The sequence below is a fragment of the Nicotiana tomentosiformis genome, chromosome 8, assembly GCF_000390325.3.
Source record: "Nicotiana tomentosiformis chromosome 8, ASM39032v3, whole genome shotgun sequence".
Classification (NCBI taxonomy): domain Eukaryota; kingdom Viridiplantae; phylum Streptophyta; class Magnoliopsida; order Solanales; family Solanaceae; genus Nicotiana; species Nicotiana tomentosiformis.
This window is the reverse complement of record NC_090819.1, coordinates 129,750,141-129,772,824: the sequence shown is the minus strand read 5'-3', so window position 1 is coordinate 129,772,824 and position 22,684 is coordinate 129,750,141. Positions and strand designations below refer to the sequence as shown.

At 35.5% G+C, this 22,684-nt stretch overlaps 1 protein-coding gene across 1 annotated transcript; it reads right to left on the bottom strand.

Annotated features, from left to right (window-relative positions):
* Positions 1-2,898: 2,898 nt before the first annotated feature.
* LOC104087637 (probable copper-transporting ATPase HMA5) lies at positions 2,899-8,170 on the bottom strand. Its single transcript, XM_009592170.4, has 6 exons — positions 7,685-8,170; positions 5,089-6,480; positions 4,751-5,005; positions 4,539-4,661; positions 3,618-4,097; positions 2,899-3,460 (listed from the first exon to the last, which is right to left on the bottom strand). Exons 1-6 carry the CDS (start codon positions 7,991-7,993, stop codon positions 3,041-3,043), a joined length of 2,979 nt encoding a protein of 992 aa, XP_009590465.1. The 5' UTR covers positions 7,994-8,170; the 3' UTR covers positions 2,899-3,040.
* Between the last annotated feature and the right edge of the window lie 14,514 nt (positions 8,171-22,684).

The window sequence follows — 22,684 nt, the reverse complement described above, 5'->3', positions numbered from 1 at the left end:
AATGAAGATTTGGAGGTCGATTCGTTATCGGAATTTGATAAAATTGGTATGGTTGAACTCATATCGGAATGGGTATTCGAATTTCGTAATTTTTTAACGAGTTTCAAGATGCGGGCCCCGGGTTGACTTTTTAAAGTAAAATTCAAAGTTGACGTTTTATTATCTGAAATTATTTCTAATAAATTTTAATGATGTTATGTAATTAAGGCTAGATTTGAGCCGTCCGGAGGTCATTTCACGCGAGAAGGATATTTTGGAATATCGGCCTAACTTCGTTAAGGTAAGTCTCCTATTTAACCCTTTGATAGGGAAAACTACCCATATGTGACGTGATTGTTATGTGCTATTAGTTGCGGGTGCTACGTACGCATGAGGTGACGAGAGTCCGTATATAGTTAAAACATGTTTATGTTCGGGTAGACTTAGGACTTTGTCATGTAATATTTGAATTATTTAAACGTATTCTGTTGGCTTAATTAATTGAACTTGATTTAGAAATTACATATATATTAGGCCGAGTCTTATCACCTTGAGTTGTTGACAAGTTATTTGAGAATCGGTAAAGGTTATACTCACTTTATGTTCATAGACTGTATCGCAAGCACGTGCCTCGTAATTTGAAAATTTTCTTTCCTTTCTTGTGGAGCGGGCTGAACGCCTCGGCAGGATCATGTACCACACTCTTATGGGAGCAAGCAGTTCGCCTTGGCAGTATAATAGATGCATCTATGGTTCGTGCCGCTCGACCCTCGGCAATGTACACATTATGATGGGATCGGGTCGTTCGCCTCGGCAGTATCATATTCCTTCTAGGATCGGGCCGTACGACCTCGGCATAATCGTGCGTTATATCGCTAGCCATCAGAATGTTCACGAGATTATCCTTCCACTGATGCCCGGTACTTTATATGGTATTTCCTTATCCGTTTGATATTGGCACTGTATATTTTTGAGTTGTTGAGATATAATACGAGATTGAGAGATTGATATCGTTAAATGAAATTTTGGAAGATTGTGTTAGTTACAAATTTGCCTCACTACTATTGTTTGTGCTTCTTATCTGTTTATGATTTACCATATTGATTTATTGGACCATTAGTAAGTGTCGATGTCGACCCCTCGTCATTACTTCTCCGGGGTTAGGCTAGATACTTATTGGGTACGCGTTGATTTACGTACTCATGTTGCACTTCTGCACTAAATATGCATGATCTGACAAGTTCATTTGGTGATCATCCTGGCGCGTAGGCGCAACTATTGAGGAGACTCTATGTGAGCTACATTCCAAGCTACGCATCACAGTCCACAGAATCCCCATCGTACTATTCACGTTGTCCTGTCTTATTTACATTTCAGATAGATATTTTATTATTATTGTACTCCTTAGTAAATGCTCATGCACCTGTGACACCGGATTTTGGGATATACTAGTTGATACTTACGGTTCTGTATATTATCGTCGCCTTTCATTTCTTTTATAAACTACTAATTTTGTACGTTCGTGAATTTAAAAGTGTAAATTTCCTTCCTTATTAAAATTTATGATTTCAAAAGTAATAAAATGAACAACTAATGAGATAGTTCACGGTTGGCTTGCCTAACGCCGACGTTGGACGCCTTCACGACCTATAGCGGGAATTGGGTCGTGACAAAAGTTGTGGCGAAGAAATTCAACTTTTTGTTGATGTGCTATGAGGACGTGTTTTCTTTGTCGTTTTAGTAGATTATGCAAATACCAAACTCCTTTTATGGTTCTTTTTTTCCCCACAAAAGTATCGAGTTGTTAATTATTCTACTAAGTTAAGGTGTCCTTTTTCTTCACTAAAATATACTAAGTACTTCTAAGTAATGATGATTACAAATTGGCCTAAAATAGAGATTAAATTCGTAGCATATGCGCCACGTTCTGCCCCATTGTAAGGGTTGAATTATTTACACTATACGTGGATGTGTTAAGACTGTTTGATGAATGACAGAATGAGTGCTAAAACTATTATTGCATACTTTTATTTTTTATATAAATCTTTATTTCCGACCAACCCTACAAACTTTTTCTAACAAAAGAAAGTTTATGATCGAAGGAATATGGTGGAGTCTGATTATGTTTCTTCTCCAAATGGAATTGCAATCAGATAAAGTATATGTAAATATGGAATCACAATTCTCTCCACTTTGAGAAATATTGTAAATCCATGTCGAAAGCTACTAAGTGAGCAAAATTGTGGGAGAGGGGTGGAAATGTTTTTTAACAAAAAGGATACATTTTCCACCTACTTAAAACATACTACATTAGAATATTTGACTGAACATAAATTCTAAGGAATAGTAAAAGTTAAAAATAACTACTAGATCTAATCTTTTTTTTTCCTCTGCTTTTTTTTGGAATATCCCAAAGATCCAGTGTTCCAGAAGACTACTCGAGGTAAAATAACTTTATAAGAACTGCTTTTATCAAAAGTTTTTAACGAGTTATACACGTAATAAACAATAAACACAAAAGTATATATCAAGCAAAATATTCAAAAAATAAAGGTAATTATGCAATAAGAAGCAACATGAAAATTAATGGGATTAGCACTTCTGGTCAAAAGCAACCACATATTTAGTATACATGATGATAGAAAGGCCACTTCACTAGCTATACCTACAATTTACTTTTATGAACTTGCAATAACAGTCTAAGAACTTAATCACTAGTACTTGAATCTTGCCTACAACTAGTACATGGAAACTCCGTGCAATTCCTCTTTACCTTTTGTTCCTACATGCATATGTAATTAACTCCACCTATGTGAGCTTGCTCCTATTCGGTCTCAACCACCAATTAACGGATTAACGGAGGGTTGGGTAGTCTCAAAGTCAACGTAAAAACTAGCCAATTCATGATGATCCGAACAATACAGATATAAACAGTGAAAATTCATATAGTCGACCCCAACTTGCTTGGAATTAAGGCGTAAGTTGTTATGCATATGTGATTAATCAACAAATTTACATGTTTTAGTCATCAAAGAAAAGTCAAATATACAACATATTTACTTTATGACTCAACAGTTATCCCTCCAATCTCAAGATTATCAAGCCTCTTTGGCCTCCTGTAATTCTTCAGCAAAAGGGAGCTGCAGACAACACTTACTGAAGAGGCAGCCATTGCAGCTCCTGCTACCCATGGTGGCAACCGAAATCCAGTAAACGGGAAAAGAGCTCCGGCAGCAATAGGGATGCCAAGAAGGTTATAGCCAAATGCCCAAAAGTAGTTCAGGCGAATTCGGCCAAAAGTTTTCCTGGAAAGATCAATAGCAGTTATGACATCTTCAAGATTGCTTTTCATTAGGACAATATCAGCTGCCTCAATAGCTATATCTGTGCCTGCACCTATTGCCATTCCAACATCCGCTGCTACAAGCGCTGGTGAGTCATTAATTCCATCTCCCACCATTGCAACAATGTTTCCTAAACTCTGTTAATCGACTAAGATCAATTAAGCTTTGAAGACATAAGTAAGTAAATAAAAGTGTGTTCTCTCTAATAGCTTAAGATTTTAGATGAAATGGTCACACAATTTATTTATTTTAAAAGCAAAATGTGTTTATCTTTACATGGAATCAAAATTTTACCTGCAGTTCCTTAACTTTTTCTGCTTTGTCTTCAGGTTTTGCTTCTGCAATGACATCACAAATGCCAACTTCCTTGGCAACAGCATTAGCTGTTCCCCAATTGTCACCTGTCACTAGCTTACTCTCAACATTCATAGACTTAAGAAGAGAAATGACTTCACGAGCTCCAGGCTTCACTGGATCAGATATAGCAACAACACCAATCAGTACACCATCAATTGATACAAGAATTCCAGTTTGAGCCAATTCTTCTGCTTCTGCTAGTACTTCATCGGCATCAACTGGAACAGAAATGCCTTGCTCTAACATCAACCTCTTGTTTCCAACTATTACTTTTTTGTTGTGGACAACGGCCTTCACACCGTGGCCAGTTATAGACTCAAAGTCCTCGGCTTCAGGCCACACAGAATTCTCCTCATCCTCTCTAAACTTTTTAGCATATTCAACAATTGCCTTGGCCAAGGGGTGCTCACTATTTACCTGAAATTCAAGTGTAAGATATCCTTTTTAGATTTGGCAAGGACAAACGCTTATGTTCATTATATTAGAAAAATGTTTGACCATGATGGTGTTCAAGGAACTCTTGAACCAGAACAAATTAACAGGATAGAGTTTCATCCCAATCCATTGACTTCAAAAATGATACCTCATATTGTCTGCTTAAGCAGAATCTAGTTTAAAAAGCATAAACTGCTCTGAAGACTATCTTGTGCTACAACTTTAACAGCACTAATATTATGTAACAAATGCAAGGCTCAAAGAACATCATTTCTAAATGCTTTTGAAACTAGCAGGAGGATGGTAACATGACTAAGTTAACAAGGGTGATAGAACTTGTAGGGCAACAAAAGAATACTCAACAACGGGGGCTTGCAGTTGTGATAATGCCACTCAACAAGTCCAAACCAGACTAAGATTTACCTCAGCTGCAGCAACCAATTCGTAAAATTCTCGAAGTACCATAGATCTGAAAAGCTTTGTATTTACAACGACTGGTTTGCCCATTGTAAGAGTCCCCGTCTTATCAAACACTATACAGTTCACCTACAGAAACATATGATGATTTTCTTGTCAAGTTAAATTTTTAAGATATGGTATTGCTGGAAGCATAGTTAAGAAATATCGATGTATACCTTTTGTGCGCTTTCCAAGGCCTGCCCACCTTTAATCAGAACACCTCGAGAAGCACCAACTCCTGTGCCAACCATTACAGCAGTTGGAGTAGCAAGACCAAGAGCACATGGGCAAGCTATAACCATAACAGATATACCAAATTGAAGGGCAAGCTGAAAACTATCCATAGAAGACGGAATCCAGGATTTAGGATAGCTGTTGTACTTCCCAGATAAATACCAGGCCAGCCAAGTGGAAAAGGAGAGAATAATAACCTGAAATAGCAAAAAGATCATCAACTCTCTGAGAGTCATAAGATGATAACATAAATCTCAACAGGAAGCCAGTTAATACTCACAAGAGGCACAAAATATTTAGAAATACGATCAGCAAATTTTTGAACAGGAGCTTTAGCCATTTGTGCTGATTCAACCAGCCTAACAATCTGTGAAAGAGCACTCTCTGATCCAACTTTAGTAGCTCTAATATGCAGAACACCATTCTCATTCACAGTTCCTCCAATCACCGTATCGCCTTTCCTTTTGGCCACTGGCCGAGATTCTCCGGTTATCATGCTCTCATTCACGTGGCTTTGTCCCCATATGACAAAACCATCACAGGCTACTTTTGCACCAGGAAGGATTCTGATCGCATCGTTCTTCTGTATCAGTCGGCTATCAATTTCTTCCTCTTTCATCACATTCCCTTCTTCATCAAACTGTAATAATGTTGCTGTTTCAGGGGCCAAATTCATAAGCTTAGCAATGGCCTCGGATGTCTTTCCTTTGGCCAAAACTTCAAGATACTTCCCAAGTAGAATGAAGGAAATGAGCATCGAGCTGGTCTCAAAAAAATCAGTAGACTTGAAGCTTGGAGAAGTTGCAGCTCTCAACACCGAGTAGACAGAATAAAAGTAGGCTGCATTTGTTCCCAAAGCAATTAAAACATCCATGTTTGCAGAACCATGACGTAGTGCTTTGTAAGAACCAGAGTAGAAATGTCGGCCAATGATGAATTGCACGGGAGTAGAAAGCACCCACCGCAAAATCTCTCCAATGCTAAGCATGTTAACAACTTTAATATCCAATCCATCCTTCAGACCTGGAATATACATAAAGACCATGGAAGTCAAGAAAACCGGAATGGTAAAAACCAAGCTCCACAGAAAGGAGTGACGATAGTGTTCGATTTCTTCTTGTCTATGGGATTGTTTCCCGTCTCCTTCCGGAAATATCATTGCCTTGAACCGTCCAGAACCAGTTGACTCAATTACTTGAATAAAATCTCTAGGTCCTATTATATCTGATTTATAAGAAACGGATAGCTTCTTGAGCTCAAGATCAATATCAATGTCTTCAACGCCCGGGAGTGCTCTAAGAGAACTTTCAATAATCCTCATTGAATCTTCAGTATATACTCCATCAACTTTCAGCAATATTTTGCTCCTATCTTCTCCTGTGCTAATTAATATGGCTTCAAATCCAGTATCTTCTATGGCTTCTAAAAGCCGACTGTAAGTTAATATCCTCGGATCATATTGGATTTCAGCCTCTTCAGTTGCTAATGCAACTTGTGCTTTCTGTATGCCAGGGATCAACAGAAAAGCAGATTCAACAGTTGTCGAGCAAGAAGTGCAGGTCATTCCTTTTATACGTATCCGACAGACTTGGGATGTCTTTTCATTTGTCTCCTCTATAATCAGTGTTGCCTGGAATCCAACATCTTCTATGGTCTCGCGGATCATTTCCTCCTGCACATTTGGGCAATTATTCTTAGCAACCGCTTTGTCCAAACATCTAACAACTTAAAGAACGGTAGCTCTAGCATTTCTTCGAGAAGTAGAAGTATATCTGCGTGTAGCTAGCATTGAATATTAATATTAATGAACTGCATAGCTAAGAAGTCTGGAAAACCAATTACTAACTTTTACTTCTAGAATTACTGCTGTATGATGCAGGGTACTGGTTACTGATATGTCAATGCAGCTTTATCGTAGTACTATGCATAATTTTTTTACCAACGTCATTAGTTTTAATACTAACTGAAAACAGATGAATCTGACCCCAGAAACGCTCATTGCTCAAAGTAACTGCAATCATGCTAAATTCAAGAATCCGACATATAGACATTGATAAATACCAACTCCCAAGTGAAACTAGCCTACGGATGAGCAAAGCTTCTGGAGCTCAAAAACTTGGAGAACAATTCGTAACGACAATCTTGATTCTTCATCCTTTTAAGAAATTGACAATTTGGTGAGTAATTCAATAAGATAACAGAATTCTACTTCGTCTGATGCAACCAACATTTAGCCAAAACTAAAACTTTAAGGAAGAGCGAAAAGGATTAAAGAAACTGGAATTTTACCAAGTTGCTTAGAACATACATAACATATTCAATAGAATACCTCACTTCTAAACAAGCAACCAAGTTGCTTAGAACATAAAAAACATATTCAATGGAGTACCTCACTTCTATAAAAATCATAAACCTTGATGACCCCATAGAAACTCTATGTATAAGTCTATATGATCAGCAGAAACACACCAAATCGTTTGTCACATAAAATGACCCTTTTCATTATTACGTAACAACGGATCTAACAATACAATAGGATAAAATTTAAGAAACAACTAAAACAAACATTGTTTTTTGAAGTAATAACAAGCAAAGTAGTTTGATATAAGCAATTGAAGTTAAAAATAAATGTCTCACATTGACAATGGCATATCTACTATCTAGGGTAAAAGATAGCTCGAACTCTGTTATTCAAGAATGTTAAACCTAGATGATGACATAGCCTATAAGATTAACAGAATCCACTAAAACTACCAAGAAAAAGAATTACTATATTTTTACATTCTTTAACGAATTAAAAATCCCAGAAAATTCTTGCAAAAATAAATAGTACTACTATGAAACAAATAATTGGAGGAAAATAAAATTAGACTCACATTCACAAAGGAGGGATAAAAAATAACTTGAGCTTTGTTATTCAGTACATCAACAACAGCTTCTTTAATCCCAGGAAGTCTTTTAATTGCCTTTTCAACAGATCCTGCACATGCAGAACAACTCATCCCATTAACTGAAAAAACTGCCTTTGATTCTGTTCCATGAATACTTTTCTCTTCATCAGAAGATACAGAAACACCCTTTGGATATTTTGGCATTGATGGATAATGTGGTTTTGGTGATAATTCTCCATAATTACTGCTCTCATTTCGTAGACACGCAAATGAAAAAAACTTAGCAGTCGCCATGATTGCAGAGGTTTTATTTTCTGTGTTCAAATCTTGAATTGCTTTCTCGTGAAATAACAGTTGGTGTTATATATTGAATGATGAATAAAAAATGGATTTTGTTTGCTTGTAAATTATGCTATGCAACTTTAATTTATTTGGTTGGTGTTATAATGTTGAGGGCTACTTAGTTGGATGTTGAAATATTTTAGGACAACACAGGGTTAATGTATGATAAAGATGCGTATTTAATGTCTAACTAGTATTAGTACCCGCGCGATATGCAGACACAAATTATGTCAAATTTGTTTGAATCATGTGCGAATAAACTGAAAATATAAACCTCTAAGATAAAAATTATATAACATTAGATATTAATTATGAAGTATGATATGAAATTATTGTTCAAATCTCGTAGTAGACAACCTATTATTTTTTATATATTTGTGGTAGCCTAAACCCTTAATTTTAGTACTTGCATTTCGTTTTGCGGTCAATATTAAAAAATAATAAATATGTCATGTTGTGATCTATCTTGTTTGAGCACATTAGATAATATTATTTTAACAAAATTCTTACTGTCACTTTGTTTTTATCTAAAAGTCAAATATATCTTATTTATCACATCATTTTTACGCAAATTCTTTTTTCTTTTTGTTCTTTTCTTATAGTTATTGTATTATTTATTATTTAATATTATTATACTATCATATAATTTTTTATTAGCTTAATAATTAAATTGATGTCTTACTTATTATCCTTTTAATAAACTTCAATAAATATAAATGTTTTATTCTTGAAATTTGGTATATTTTTATGCTTGTAACCTCTTATTCGGAATTTTTTAATGTAAAATATAATTTAATTATTTAATTTATTTATTTTTAAATTAATTTAAAGTATAAGTATCCTCACACTACCTCTATTATTTTATACATTATCTTCCCTACTATAAATTTTAATTAGTTTTTATATTAATGTTTTTCCTATAACCAAAATAATATCATATTTTATTTTAAATTGTAACTTTGAATTAGTCTAAAATATTAATACATAAGTTATTTGATTATTATGTTCCAAACGTATTGAGTTCTCTTATAAATATTTTTGTGTTAGATGCAATTAAATTTTCTTTCTTTTTTAGCTTTAAGATACAAATTTAATTTTTAATTTTCATTAGTAAAATTACCTATATTACAAATTTATTTTGTATTTTTAAAATTTTATTTTAATCATAAAAATATATTTCTTAATTATTTGAACACATTATATCTAAATGTTGTAGTAATATTTTCACTGTCATATTATTTCTTTACGTAATTCATTTTTTTCCTTTTTAGTTTTAAGATACAAATTTAATTTTTAATTTTTATTAGTAAAATTACCTATAGTAGAAATTTATTTTGTATTTTTCATATTTAATTTATTTTTTCATAAATAAGACTTCAATTTCGTGGTATTATCCATAGTTTGAGCATTCTCATCATAATTTTAAGAACTTTCTAATCTCAAATTCAAATAGTCTTTCCCTTTCATTTCTAATAGAAATTTTTTAATAATTTAACGTAATTTTACTATTTTTTTTTATCTAATATATAGTCTTATTATGTTTTATGTGGCTTTTCATTAACTTGTAACTTTATTTAATATCATTATCAATTACTATTCTTTAACATAATATAGATAAATATATAATTGTTTTCAATCATAAAATAAATATTTTTTTGTTTTAAAAATATTGCTTGAAAATTTTAAATTTTTTAAATTTTAATAATATTTTTAAGTATTGTATATTTACTTTATTTCATTTTCTAAACTTATGATTTATAAATAACCTCACATTATCTCTAATTTATTTTTATTATTCACTATTTTTAGTTTTTAATTTTATCTACTAGACTTGAGTTACATGGACTTATCCATATTATGACTTTTCTTATCACAATATAAAAAACTTTCTCATCTCAAATTTAAATTAGTTTTACCCTTTTCCTCTATGATAAAAATTCTGAATTTTATTTTTTCTCTATTTAGTCTTTATTTTTGATATTATATTATTCAATTACTAATATTATTACATTGTCATGTGGATTTTTATTAGTTTGTTTGAATTTAATATCTATTTCTACCACTCTCACTCTAATATAATACATATAAAAATTAAATAACTTTCTCATCTCAAATTCAAATAATTTTTATCATTCTATTTTCTAAATTGGACCGCATTTTCAAAAATTTATGTTATACTTTCAAACTTAAACTAACTGCACTCAATTCAAATATTAATCATACAAAAATATTTTCTTAGTTGTTTGAACACATTATAACTAAATGTTGAAGTAATATTTACGTATAAAATATTTATTTGCCCGATTTATCAATATTAATATGACTTTATTATTCTTGTTATTAAAATATTTTTTACTGATTATTTAATTTTTCTCTTACCTTATAAATACTTTGTATACTTTATGTAAGATCTTATTTTGCTGCTTGGATTTATTTAATTTTTAAACTCAATAAATCTTAAATATCTTAAGTAAATTTTAGTTTTATTTTATATTTTAAAATACTCCAAAATATAAATAGTCATAGGTTATCCTAATTTACGTATTTCTATATTTTTTTTATTTTTTTCTATTATAGATTTTTAATTAATTTTTTACCTCCATATTTCTAGTTAATATAGAAGAAAATCTATGAGTGGATCAATATATAGATATAAATATAGATATAGATATAAATACAAATATACATATACATATAAATATAAATATAGATATATAGATTAGATTTTTCTAAGATCTATTTAGATTATGTGTAAGATTCATTAAACTACTTTCATTAATTATATTTTTATTTATAATTTTTAATTATTAATATTTTTCTAAAATTACCAAGTGCCTTTATTTTAGCTTGCCACTTGGCTTAACCACAATGCATACTACCCTTATTTTAATATAATATAGATAAATGATCAACTGACTGTGGTTAAAAAGATTTTAAAAAAACTCAAAGTAGTTTGATTTGAAAAATATATGCTGATTCGAAAGTCAAGTTTTTTTCGAAAAAGGAAACTTAGTTAGCGACATAGATTTGGTTGAAACTTGAAAAACGAGTTTTTGAAATTATGTTAAAAAATAATTTTTGAAAGTTAAAGTTGTATTTGGACATATTTTTTATTTTAAAAAAATTAAAGTTTTATGAGTGAAAGAAAAATTTTAATCCAAAAACTGCCCTAAACCAATTTTTGGGACTTGAATTTTTTTTCAAATACTGATAATATTTCATGAACAAATAATACTTTTAAAAAGTATAATAAGAAAAAAAGTTGCCAAAAGTTACGGCGAAACGGGAGCTTAGGTTCTCTAAAACTAACACAAATATGTGGCAAAACTCTACTGACAATATAAAATTTTTACGGCCGCTCTTAAATAATAGTCGAAAATGTATATTTTTTGTATATATATATATATATTTTTTATATGTTATATATAAAAGTTATACAAATTTTATACATATTTTCGGCTATTGAATGTCGATGGTTTTTGACCGGGAATAAAAGTGATAATACCCAAACTTCCTTTTTATTCAAGTTCGCTTTAAGCTTTGCCTCCAAGTTAAGCGGCTTGGGTTGGGTCCATTTCCGTTGCTTTCGCGGGGACTTTGACTTTTATGTTTTGCGTATAGACATTTTCATTCCATTAATAATTTAATTCAACCACGTCTCATGATGTATATTTAATCATATTAAAAAAATGTCAACCGAGCTTTTTATCCTCTTTTCTTTTTTAAATAAACAAATATTATTGTATGTATTACTAGCCGCATATGAATTTGAATTCTTAGTTGTTTACCCGTAAAACGGTACAGTTGAATTTATATGTAATTTCTATACAAGTGAATTAATTTGATCCTGAAATAGTAAAATAATCGAAGAATTATGCAATACTTAGCCTTAGAATATAGACGAAACAGCAGAAACAACAATTCCGGGAACATGATTTCTGGGCACAACAACAGCAAAATCAAAAAGTAAGAAGATAAGATTGCATTGAACTTTTTATAGAATGTAGTGTAAGTTTGCCAGAAAATTTGTGTCATCTACAATGACAACTGAACTCACTATTTATAGCTATGAAGGATGTCCTAAGATCGTGCCCTTCTTTAATGTCAATTATGAGGGGCATTGATGAAGATGTTACGATGAACATAAATGCCAAATTTCCTGTAACGGGTAATTGTTCTTAATGCCATGAAATATTCTCTATTAAATACTACCGGGCGAAGAGCATTTATCACATCTTTATGAGCGTTATTCTTTCCGGTGACAAACAAAACAGTTATCTTCGGTCTTTGGTCATCCCCCCGTCTTGGGTTCCGCATGTTCCTTTTTTGGACGGCCACGTGTCATAACATATTTTACCATATACAGATAGTCCCCTTGCTTTCCGGTGACATAACTTTGTGTTAACGAGAAGTTTGTAGAAACTATCTTTTGGCGGGAATTACTATAATTCCCTCTGAAAGCTTCTGACGATTGATTAGACGTACGTCTCTCCGCATTTAATGCCCCGAACACGCGTCATCTCATGATTCAGCACAACGTTTGCCGATTATCGAGGTAATCATGGCCATGAATTTAGCCGCCAAAACTTTTACTTATACGTATCAACTTTCTCCCTTATACTTCATAATTTTTCAAGCTTCCCTCGTCTAACTTGAATCTTGCTCTTCATCTTTTCTCCAATTATCTTCAAACAAAAAACCTTCTCCTTCTTCCATACAATGGCTTCTTCCTCAAAGCGTACCGGTTTTTCAAAAAGCAAGAACAATGATGAGGACTCTGCTCCTCCAACAGTGGGCTCCATTATCCCTAGAAGTCTTATTATCACAAAAGACTTCGAAGAGAAATTCCCTACTACTAACTCTCATACATGGGTCGTCAGTAGGTATCCTTCTTCCATACGTCCTTCTAACATTCCTGTTGTGAAGGAAGACTGTTGCTGCCATGACTTGGATATTACAGCTCCTGATCTATCGGAGCGAGTCACCCTACCCAAGGAGGGTTTTACCTATTTTTACACGTATCCCTTTACTTTGGGTGCGTTCTCTTTGCGCGGAAAGCTTGACCCCGTGATTGCGGAGTTTTGCCTCCGTTACCAAGTGTGTTTGGAACAAGTAAGTCCTTCTGTGTGGGGAACTGTTACTTGCCTTCGGCATTTGTGCCAAGAGACTGGAGATGGGCTAACTTTAGCTCATATGATGAATCTCTATTCTCCCAAAATCTTCCGTGGGGGAATAATAAACCTCTGCAAAAGGTGGCCACCATGCTCTGTTGTCTAGCATGGATGATGACAACGACTGTGGGTGGATGAAACGGATCATTGCAACTACCACCAATGGCATTATTCCAGCAACGGCTCCATCCTTTTCGGCCACTTGGAACCGCACTCGTAAGCTCTTTGTTTAGTATTTCCTTTTACTAAATAGTTTTCTATAGCCGTATTGATCCTCCATCCTTTGTCTCTTTCAGCAACTCGATGGATCCCACTAGGGGTTGAAGGTTTGGACCGGTGGGTACAAAAGATCTTGGACGTTACGACGCCCAAGACTCGCTTGTGGAAAGAACTGGCCCCTAAATACGGGTGGAAGGCCAAGAATCATGGTAATTCAAACTCACCTTGTTTCAATTTTTCATATGAAGAACTTGATTGATCCCTTCTAACTTGTCTATGAAATTAGGTCTACCCGCGGGCTCTGTTACTATTCCCGAGTAGGATGATCTGGCTGATCCTGCTGATGCAGCGAGGTTGCTGCAAGAGGCGCTTACTCGAACAGGTGGCTCCGGGCCTGCTTCGAGAACAAATGTTTATTTATGGAGTCCCCAGCCGAAAGACAAACAACCAAAGAGAAGACGCTCCTCTGCAGCCGGGGAAAAGAATAAGAGGTCAAGGACCGATGCCCCCAGTCATTTACGGTAGCTGGGGGAGCTTCTTGTCATGACCCAAAAGCTCACATGTTGTGATGGCGCCTATCTCAATACTAGGCAAGCCAAAAATCCCAATAAACCACCATTTCTTTTAAATTTGAAAATAAAATAATTAAATTCAGCGGAAGAGATCTCAAAATTTCAAATATATCACTCTCAAAACCCGGTGTCACTGAGTACATGAGCATCTAATGTGAATACAATGTTTGACTGATAAAAACCACTGCGTGAAAGTATAAAACAGTACAATAATTGAAGGAAAGAGAGACAAGGTCATCAGATGCCAAGCAGCTACCTTGATAGTCTCCAATTGATAGTACTCTGAAATCTAACAATCTCTATGTCCGAAAGCACCTGGATCAGCACACGAGGTGCAGAGTGTAGTATGAGCAAAACTAACTCAATAAGTAACAAGACTAACCTATGGGCTGAAAGAAATGATGAGCTCCGCAGGTACAGTCCAGTAAAAATAATGGTACAAAAATGTAGGCATGCTTTCAAGTTCAACACTTAAACTCAGTACAAGTGAAATAGATCAATGATGCATGATATGAGGAATATGACATCTCAGTATCAAGACCTCCTGTAGATACTAGTCACCAATTATTCAGTCACTCGGTACAGTTTATGGCCAGTCCAGCCCCGGGGTGTTCCAACCCGTATATATATACACATCGACTGACAGTCAGTCATTCAGTACCGTTTAAGGCCAATCCAACCCTGGGATAATTTATCCCCCAATTGCAAATGATACGGACAAGATCCATGTCCAGGTAAATTCATTACAATATAAATAAGTAAGGCAAGTCCATGCACTGGGAAAATCCATCCCAAATATATATATGTAAGCAGTAAGTAAGGCAAGTCCATGCCCTGGGAAGTCCATCCCGAATATATATAATCATCTACGCTCACTAAGGGTATACAAACTCCGGAGGGGCTTCTTCAGCCCAAGCGCTATAAATAGACTGCGCTGACTGGGGTGCGTGCAGACTCTCAGAAGGGCTTCTTCAGGCCAAGCGTGATATAAAGCCAATATGGTCTACTGCAGGCGGGCAGTCTCGATCCGTATAATAACAAAGCTTATAAGGCCTGCTGTAGGCGGGCAGCCCCGATCCAGAACAATAGAAATGTATAAAGCCATTCTGGTCTGCTGCAGGCGGGCATCCCCAATCCATTTAATAATAACATACATAAAGCCAATATGGCCTTCTGCGGCGCGCAACTCGACCCCATAAATATCCTCACAATGGACGAATATGACTGAGTGTAAAATGTGTATTTTTGAAACAATTAATTCAACAACAATACGACCCCATGAGTCCCAAAATATAGACACGTAGCCTACACATGATCTTTAATAAAAACCTCAGCTCAATTTCTCTAACATGTTCAGATAATAACATGATTCTTTAATCTTTACAACTGCACAGGATTTATTCAAGACACAATTTATATGGTGCATGTCCACATGCTCGTCACCTATCGTGAGTGTCACCTCCAAGCAATTTATATCATACCAAATTCAGGGATTCATACCTCAAAACCAAGTTTAGAAGTGTTACTTACCTCAAACCGTGTAATTCTGTATTCCGCTATACTCTTTCCACGAGAATTGGTCTCCAAAAACCTCGTATCTAGCCACAATCAATTTGATTCAGTCAATACCAATTATTGTAATAATTTCATACGGAAATACTGATTTTCTAATAAAAATCCGAAATTAACTCAAAACTTGCCTGTGAGGCCCACATCTAGGAACCCGACAAAAGTTATAAAATATGAACGCCGATCCAACCACGAGTCCAATCATAAAAATTTCACCAAATTCCGACATCAACTCGACCCTCAAATCTTAAGTTAAAGTTTTTGAAATTTTCTACCATTTTCAACTCAATCTTTACCCATCTGAACTCAATAATCCACAAACCTTATTAGTATGTATAAATAATACTATTACACCCAAGAATTATACTCTTAATCACCCATCTTTACCTAAACTCAAAATTAAAGACTAGGGGTTAGAACCTTACCTCTTGAGTGAAGATCTTGTGATATTTCCTTGTTGGATTTCAAAGCTTGAACAAGATCTTGATGAACAAAGCACTTGAGCTTCTTCCTCTCTCTAGAACACTCTCCCTTCTCTCTAAACAATGTCAGATTTTTGCTCCAAAATGAGTCCCAAAGCCTATTTATCAAATTTGGTTCGGGTAATGAAAATAGAAAAACTAACCCTCCGAAAGCAGGTCTGCGGTCGCATAAATGGACCGCAGAATGGGTATGCGGGTCGCAAAATGCAACACAAAATCGATGCCCAGAAATGGATTCACTGGACAGGTCTGCGACCATTTTTCGATCGCATAACTACTTCTACGATCGCATAATGGTTCTGCGATCGCAGAATAGGTCGCAAAATCGTACTTTTCCAAGCTTTGGTAATTGGGTCATAACTTCTTGTAGGAGTGTCCAAATGAAGAACGGTTTGAAGCGTTAGAAATTATACTCTAAGATCTTTCATTTGATAGGTAGATCATCACATAACTCCATATATATATATATGTAGATATGCTCGTTCAAAGTTGAGTCTTGTGCGAACTCACTTGAAACTTTAGTCTCTTATGAAATTTTCAACTTCTACATTCGATGCCGAAACCTATCGAATTAAGTCCGATTGACCTCACATTTTGCACATAAGTCATAAATGATATAATGGACCTATTTCAATTTCCGAAATCGGATTCCGACCCCGATATCAAAAAGTCAACCCCATGATCAAACTTTTCAAAAAATTAACTTTCGTCATTTCAAACCTAATTCAACTACGGACCTCCAAATAATTTTTCGGATACGCTCCTAAGTCCAAAATAACCATACGGAGCTATTGGAATCATCAAAATTCCATTCCGAGGTCATTTACACATAAGTGAATATACAGACAATTTTTCCAACTTAAGTTTTCAATTATGAGACTAAGTGTCTCATTTCACTACGAAATCATTTCGGGCCCTAACCAACTAACCATATAAGTCATAAATCAACTGTAAGGAATAAATTGATCAGTAAATGGGAAAATGGGGTTGTGATACTCCAAACGACCGGTCGGGTCGTTACATTCTCTTCCACTTAAACATATGTTGGTCCTCGAACGTGCCAAGAGTTGTTCTTAACCTTCAAATCTCTATTCCACCTTATCACGCATATACCCGGGGGTGATCTCACGTCACCCTATTCTATATAGGCCAGACAACACAATACAACTGAAAATCCTTAATTTAACCTAAGCCCAGAAACCTTGGAATTCAATTCCTAACCTTCAGAATTTCTTTTCAAGACACGAATCTTACATTTACAAGCTGTATGAATCTGAACAAGCTACATCAATCTATAACTATAATCATGGATATAATTTACCTAGAATATTAGACAACTCGCCCACTCGTAGCACTATTCTTGATCACAATAACAACTTCAAACCAACCAAGTACTGGCATTAAACCCCATATCGAACAAAACCTCATCCCAACACCTTCGTACACTATTAATAATGAAAGAAACAATCAAAAACTCATAACCACTCATCATATCAACTAGCCATAGAGCCCTCTCGCCCCAACCAAGACCATAATCCTCTCCTAAGCCGGCTTTCAATATTATCCTCCCAATATACCGGAATCAAACCTGATAGTATTCGTTCTAGGTCCAATGACCTTATATTATTAAACACAACTATCCTATTGACAAGCCACACCAATATAATTCAGGCCACAACTGCGCAATTTGTGTACCCAAATATGGAAAATGTTTCAAAGAAGAGAACCGTATTGTGAGTTCAACAAGCACCACCACAACTGCAATGCTATAAGCTCGTTATATATAGTAGAACCAAGACACACAAATTTAATAACAGTAACCAGCTCTTCCATAGCTCACATTAACATCACTCGCACGGACAACTCACGTGCTATAGTATCAATATCTGGACCCGCACGGATAACTCACATGCCAATAATATCAGTATATGGATCCGCACGGACAACTCACGTGCCAATAATATAATCCGCCTGGCATGGTCACAGGCCTCCAGTCCAAGCATATCATATAAGAGTAATCAAATAAGCACACATGTATATGATAAATGAAATAATATTCACATGTTCCTAGACTGGTATAATAACATGCCATAGCGTAAGCATGTGCAAAGTCTGTTGTCACACTTCAAATTGGCAAGTAATGCAAAAATCGTAACTACCCCATTTATTCAGGGGAATTAACCTCTTTGTAACTTCAAATGTCGCCCAGATAGTTCTCAACAAAGGTACGAACACGAGAAACATTATAACTTTACACTTAACAGTTAACTCTAGGCATATCATAGCCTAAGAATTCTTTCGAGTATGAGTATTTGCCCGGATGGCCGCACATTAGCTCAAACCTCACATATATGCATACTTATAGCGCGCAACTATCATAAATAATTAACGGAACTAGTGCCTCCACTGAGTAAAAAAATAAAATACTCACCTCAAACAGGCCGCAACTCGAAACAATATACTTCTGAGAACTCGATGTCTCTAAATTCATCAAACACATGAATCATCGTAACTGATCCCAACTCCAGCACTAGAATGACTAACACATCTTCCATTCATGATCTTCCCATAAGGAATACATTCATAATTCATTCATGCCACATAGAAATAATTTGAATATTAGCAATCTATCAACCAGGTGAGAACTGCAATACAAATGACATCCGTAAATCAAAAGACAATGCGCCTTTTGAAATACGCACCCTTCTCAGGGATTACCGAGCAGTTATAACATTCATCTAAATATATAGCCGATTCTGGAAATATACAAATTTCGAAAAAATTTCATTCGACACATATATATTTTTGAATCCATTAGAACTCTTTCGAAAGTTACCCACTATGCTCAAATCTAAATTGCACTACCCAAATGGGCCTAAAGGCACAAGACACATTATCATAACAACCCCTAAAGAAGTAACCATGCCTTAACACCACCAATCAAATTCAGACTTCGTGCGCACTATGTTCTTCAAAATAACAATTTAATCATTCCATGGTTTTCGTATTTATATAAAGTGTCATGTAACCCGCATTCAGGAATTTCCTTACTCGAGTCATCCTCGATCTCCATCTCTGCAAGTCATAACTGATCCACAAGTATGTCTTCGACCAAAACTAAAATTTAACACATAACCATGAAATCAAATTGTCAATAGAAGGCTCCCCCACTTGGCTCAAAACCATAGAACAAAACATTCCATAACTCACAAAATTCATACTCTATTACTGTCATAATACTGCAGTCAGTTCAACAAAAATTCTTCAAAAACTTAGGTAACACAAAACCATAGAATACTTCAATTCATTTGCTAAGCTCGCCTTCATTCTCGTGACGGTCAAGTCAACTTTCTCAACTAATCCAAACTCAAATCTCAAAACATATACCCCACTGGGAGAAAAAAAACTCTCTATTCACATCATAAGGAACACACCTACATAGATTACTGCGCAGGAGATAACCCACCTGCTTAGTCTCAAATTGGCATCTTGTTATACCCTTTCGCAGCCACAATTACTATGAAATCACTTAATCTTTCTGAGTCCAAACTCATTAACCAGACAAGAGAATTTAATTTCCCCCAAAATTTAACAACGTGAAAAACCTTTCAAAATATTCACACTCAAGATTGTACGTCACATCAAAACGAAAATAAAGCACCCCATGGACTTCCTTTACATTTTAAGGAAACACTTCTCGTCATATTCAAATCATCTTAACACATCCCGCAGTTACATCATACTCATCACAAAGCCATTTCACCGCTCATCGAGCCACAAATTCCACTCGTAGGGACATTACCGGATATATGAGTCCAAATGTACAGGTTACAACTGAAGCTACCGAGCTTAAGCTACAGTCTAAACCTGGCCTCAAGTCCTCCAGACTGGCCCATCACCAGAACATGGAATACACATCTCAAACATCGTTCATGGAATCACAAGCCGGCGATTCATAGCTGATACCGAGCGCTCATGTGCGCATACGAATGTGTGGAAGGAATTCAAAGAGTTATGTTTCAAGCTAGATCAATTCCGCATGATAGAATATAAGAAAGTGAAATTTTCCTAAGGGTTTGGCAACCTCTCAAAAATAAGTACAGACGTCTCCGTACCGATCCGCAAGACTCTAATAAACCTGCTCATGACTCGTGAGACCTATGTTACCTAGAGCTCTGATACCAACTTGTCACGACCAAAAATCTCACTTGTCGTGATGGAGCCTATCTCAATACTAGGCAAGCCAAAAATCCCAATAAACCACCATTTCTTTTAAATTTGAAAACAAAATAATTAAATTCAGCAGAAGAAATCTCAAAATTTCAAATATATCACTCCCAAAACACAGTGTCACTAAGTACATGAGCATCTAATGTGAATACAATGTTTGACTGATAAAAACCATTGCCTAAAAGTATAGAATGGTACAATAACTGAAGGAAAGAGAGACAATGTCAGCGGACGCCAAGCAGCTACCTTGATAGTCTCCAACTGATAGTACTCTGAAATCTAACAATCTCCGTGTCCGAAAGCACCTGGATCTGCACACGAGGTGCAGAGTGTAGTATGAGCACAACCAACTCAAAAAGTAACAAGACTAACCTCTGGGCTGAAAGAAATGATGAGCTCCGCAGGTACAGTCCAGTAAAAATAATGGTACAGAAATGTAGGCATGCTTTCAAGTTCAACACTAAAACTCAGTACAAGTGAAATAGATCAATACTGTATGATATGAGGAATATGACATCTCAGTATCAAGACCTCATGTAGATGCTGGTCACCAATTATTCGGTCACTCGGTACAGTTTATGGCCAGTCCAGCCCCGGGATGTTCCAACCCATATATATATATACATATCGACTGACAGTCAATCATTCAGTACCGTATAAGGCCAATCCAGCCCTGGGGTAATTTATCCCCCAATTGCAAATGATACGGACAAGATCCATGTCCAGGTAAATTCATTACAATATAAATAAGTAAGGCAAGTCCATGCCCTGGGAAAATCCATCCCAAATATATATATGTAAGCAGTAAGTAAGGCAAGTCTATGCCCTGGGAAGTCCATCCCGAATATAAATAATCATCTACGCTCACTAGGGGTGTACAGACTCCGGAGGGGCTCCTTCAGCCCAAGCGCTATAAGTCGACCGCGCTCACTGGGTGTGTGTGCAGACTCTCGGAGGGGCTCCTTCAGCCCAAGCGTGATATAAAGCCAATATGGCCTACTGCAGGCGGGCAGTCCTGATCCGTATAATAACAAAGCCTATAAGGCCTGCTGCAGGCGAGCAGCCCCGATCCATAAAATAGTAAAGCCAATAAGGCCTGCTGCAGGCGGGCAGCCCCGATCTAGAACAATAATAATGTATAAAGCCATTCTGACTTGCTGCAGGCGGGCAGTCTCGATCCATTTACTCATAAAATATATAAAGCCAATATGGCATGCTGCAGCGCGTAGCTCGATACCATAAATATCCTCACAATGAAGGAATATGACTGAGTGTGAAATGTACATTTTTGAAACAATTAATTCAACAACAATACGACCCCATGAGTCCTAAAATATCGGCACGTAGCCTACACATGATCTTTAATAATAAATCGCAGCTCAATTTCTCTAACATGTTCAGATAATAACATGACTCTTTAATCTTTACAACTACACAGGATTTATTCAAGACACAATTTATATGGTCCATGTCCACATGCTCGTCACCTATCGTGAGTGTCACCTCCAAATAATTTATATCATACTAAATTCGGGGATTCATACCCTCAGAACCAAGTTTAGAAGTGTTACTTACCTCAAACCATGTAATTCCTTATTTCACTATGCCCTTGCCACGAGAATTGGTCTCCAAAAACCTCGTATCTAGCCACAATCAACTTGATTTAGTTAATACCAATTATTGTAATAATTTCATACGGAAATACTAATTTTCCAATAAAAATCCTAAATTAACTCAAATATCGCCTGTGGGGATCATGTCTCGGAACCCGACAAAAGTTAGAAAATATGAAATCCCATCCAACCACGAGTCCAACCATATAAATTTTACCAAATTTCCGACATCAACTCAACCCTCAAATCTTAAGTTAAAGTCTTTGAAGATTTCTACCATTTCTAACTCAATCTTTATCCATTTGAACTCAACAATCTTTCCACAAACCTTATTGGTATGTATAAGTAATACTATTACACCCAAGAATTATACTCTTAATCACCCATCTTTACCCAAACTCGAAATTGAAGACTAGGGGTTAGAACCTTACCTCTTGGGTAAAGATCTTGTGATATTTCCTTGTTGGATTTTAAAGCTTGAACAAGATCTTGATGAACAAAGAACTTGAGCTTCTTCCTCTCTCTATAACACTCTCCTTTCTCTCTAAACAATGTCAGATTTTTGCTCCAAAATGAGTCCCAAAGCCTATTTATCAAAATGGGTTCGGGTTATAAAAATAGAAAATTTAACCCTCCGAAAGCAAGTCTGTGGTCGCATAATGGACCGCAGAATGGGTATGCGGGTCGCAAAATGCACCGCAAAATCTATGCCTAGAAATGGGCTTCACTGGACAGATCTGCGACTGTTTTGCGGTCGCATAACAACTTCTGCGATCGCAGAATTGCA

Excerpts from the sequence above, each read along its gene's own strand:
- LOC104087637 (XM_009592170.4), bottom strand. The coding sequence starts at position 7,993 with ATGGCGACTGCTAAGTTTTTTTCATTTGCGTGTCTACGAAATGAGAGC. Across the intron at positions 4,098-4,538 it reads AATTGGTTGCTGCAGCTGAG|GTAAATAGTGAGCACCCCTT; the intron begins GTAAATCTTAGT and ends CTTGAATTTCAG. Across the intron at positions 3,461-3,617 it reads AAAAAGTTAAGGAACTGCAG|AGTTTAGGAAACATTGTTGC; the intron begins GTAAAATTTTGA and ends GTCGATTAACAG.